General features: G+C 44.8%; 1 protein-coding gene across 1 annotated transcript; it reads left to right on the top strand.

The window, feature by feature from the left end:
• The first annotated feature begins 563 nt into the window (after positions 1-563).
• On the top strand, positions 564-2,517 carry LOC119597630 (actin-like). Its single transcript, XM_037947225.1, has 2 exons — positions 564-655; positions 1,256-2,517. Exon 2 carries the CDS (start codon positions 1,282-1,284, stop codon positions 2,413-2,415), a length of 1,134 nt encoding a protein of 377 aa, XP_037803153.1. The 5' UTR covers positions 564-655; positions 1,256-1,281; the 3' UTR covers positions 2,416-2,517.
• Positions 2,518-2,560: the final 43 nt, after the last annotated feature.

Genomic DNA, 2,560 nt, shown 5'->3' with positions numbered 1-2,560 from the left:
TCACTCTCGATATCATTAATTTAATGAATCTATGCTAATTGGCGAGAAATCTAAGAAGTACTGCATCTTCGCTGTGACCTTGCAGTGTAAAAGGAAGATTAGGCGACGGTTCTGAGCAATATCAAACGTTGTGTTGCCGAGTGGAATATGTTCAAGCGGTCACTGGGGAAACTAATACAAATGTGTGATGCAACCATGTCTGGCTTTTGGCCAAAATGACCAGCGTAGGAGGAAGGAGAAAATTCCTTCTCGTTGTAACTCAAACCTTAATAACTACGTATGATAATTACAAAACCTTTTATTCTGATTAATTCGGTTAATTGTCTTAAATCCACGAATCTGTAGGTCGTTTGCTTCCAAAACTCTCGGGAACAATAACATGTAAGTGTTTACGGATTATGAAAATTATGTTATCACGATAACAAGGTTTGATATGTTTCAACGACTGATCTTACAGGCATTTGCTTCGTAGCCTAACTACAAATCTCAACATGACAATCAATGAAAATGGTCGCAAGAAATATTTGGCTCGCACTTCGAGTACCTGGCGTCTCTCGTTTTCCCCGAGACTCGTATAAAAGGCATAGGCTGTGCTTGGTCTCACCTAGTACTTCATACTCACTGGGTCGAGAGCGCGTGTTGACATCCACCGGCGGTATGTGACGGAATGTGCCCACTTTCAGTCAATTGCAATATATATTGAGTCTGATTTCAGTCAATCACATCATAGTTTGTTTGCAGCTCTGGTCGCTTTGACGATTATATGAGTGTTTTGGTGCAAAAGTGCTAAAGGAAAGATCATAAGGAGGACTGTCTTGCTCAAGGTCATTCCAATGTAACCGACGTCAAAACGAAACGGCTGGCTGTCTTAATGACAATAAACAAAATGAATTCACCAGCTGCTAAATGATTTTAATAGTGAAAAATAAAACGTATAATATAAGTCGAAAACAGTTTAACTAATCTCTAACTCCTTGCATTTGCTTTGTTAGTCCAGTAGTCAGTATGGTATTAACTGACGCTATTGCTAAATTGGGTATGAAAGATAAAACAAAATATAATTCATCCCATTCCTTGTAAGGGAGAAACAAGATTTATATATATATAAGCGTCTGTAATTTGAAGATTTATGCATTTTGAAAACAAGCTGAGAATCAGTATGGCAATTTGATATTCAGTATTTCAAAGACCGAATTTACAAAATATAGTCTTGATTACTATAGACGTGCTTAAATGCGTACATGTATTGTTTCAGATTAACCAAAATCCTTGACCTTCACCATGTGTGACGACGAAGAACTTACTGCCCTTGTGGTTGACAATGGCTCTGGCATGGTCAAGGCCGGCTTCGCCGGAGATGACGCTCCTCGCTCGGTCTTCCCCTCCATTGTCGGCCGCGCCCGTCACCAGGGTGTGATGGTCGGCATGGGTCAGAAGGACGCCTACGTCGGTGATGAGGCCCAGAGCAAGAGAGGTATCCTTACCCTGAAATACCCTGTTGAACACGGTATCATTACCAACTGGGACGACATGGAGAAGATCTGGTACCACACCTTCTACAATGAGCTCCGTGTTGCCCCTGAGGAGTCCCCCACACTTCTCACTGAGGCTCCCCTCAACCCCAAGGCCAACCGCGAGAAGATGGCTCAGATCATGTTCGAGTCCTTCAATGTACCCGCTACCTATGTTGCCATCCAGGCCGTGCTGTCCCTGTATGCATCCGGCCGTACTACTGGTAAGGTATGCGACTCTGGAGATGGCGTTACTCACTTTGTCCCCGTGTTTGAGGGTTTCGCCCTTCCGCACGCTATCATGCGTCTCGACCTTGCTGGTCGTGACCTTACCAACTACCTGATGAAGATCCTTACTGAGCGTGGCTATTCCTTCACCACCACCGCTGAACGTGAAATCGTCCGTGACATCAAGGAGAAGCTTTGCTACATCGCACTCGACTTCGGCAGTGAGATGAACGTTGCTGCAGCTTCCTCTTCCTTGGAGAAGTCCTATGAGCTTCCCGACGGTCAAGTCATCACCATCGGCAACGAGCGCTTCCGTTCTCCCGAGGCTCTGTTCCAGCCTTCCTTCCTTGGTATGGAAGCTGCTGGTATCCATGAAGTTCTGCATGTTGGTATCATGAAATGCGACATTGACATCAGAAAAGATCTCTTTGCCAACATTGTCATGTCTGGTGGTACCACCATGTACCCTGGTATCGCTGACCGCATGCAGAAGGAAATCACTGCCCTTGCGCCTTCCACCATCAAGATCAAGATCATCGCTCCTCCCGAGAGAAAGTACTCCGTGTGGATCGGCGGCTCCATCCTCTCCTCTCTGTCCACCTTCCAGGCCATGTGGGTCACCAAGGACGAGTACGAGGAGTCCGGCCCCGGCATTGTCCACCGCAAGTGCTTCTAAGGTCTTTCATAGGCTTAATTTTGTCCATGATGGTAGGTTACGGTAAATGATAGATTAATGTGAACTGAAATTATTTTGTAAGCTAAATAAAGTAATTTCCTATATGCTTAATCCATATCCTGCTATAGCCTATAGGAAAAGAGAA

The sequence above is a fragment of the Penaeus monodon genome, chromosome 39 (genome assembly GCF_015228065.2).
Source record: "Penaeus monodon isolate SGIC_2016 chromosome 39, NSTDA_Pmon_1, whole genome shotgun sequence".
In the NCBI taxonomy this organism is placed as follows: Eukaryota; Metazoa; Arthropoda; class Malacostraca; order Decapoda; family Penaeidae; genus Penaeus; species Penaeus monodon.
Note: the sequence above shows the minus strand (reverse complement) of the source record. Positions and strands in the feature narration are given on the sequence as shown.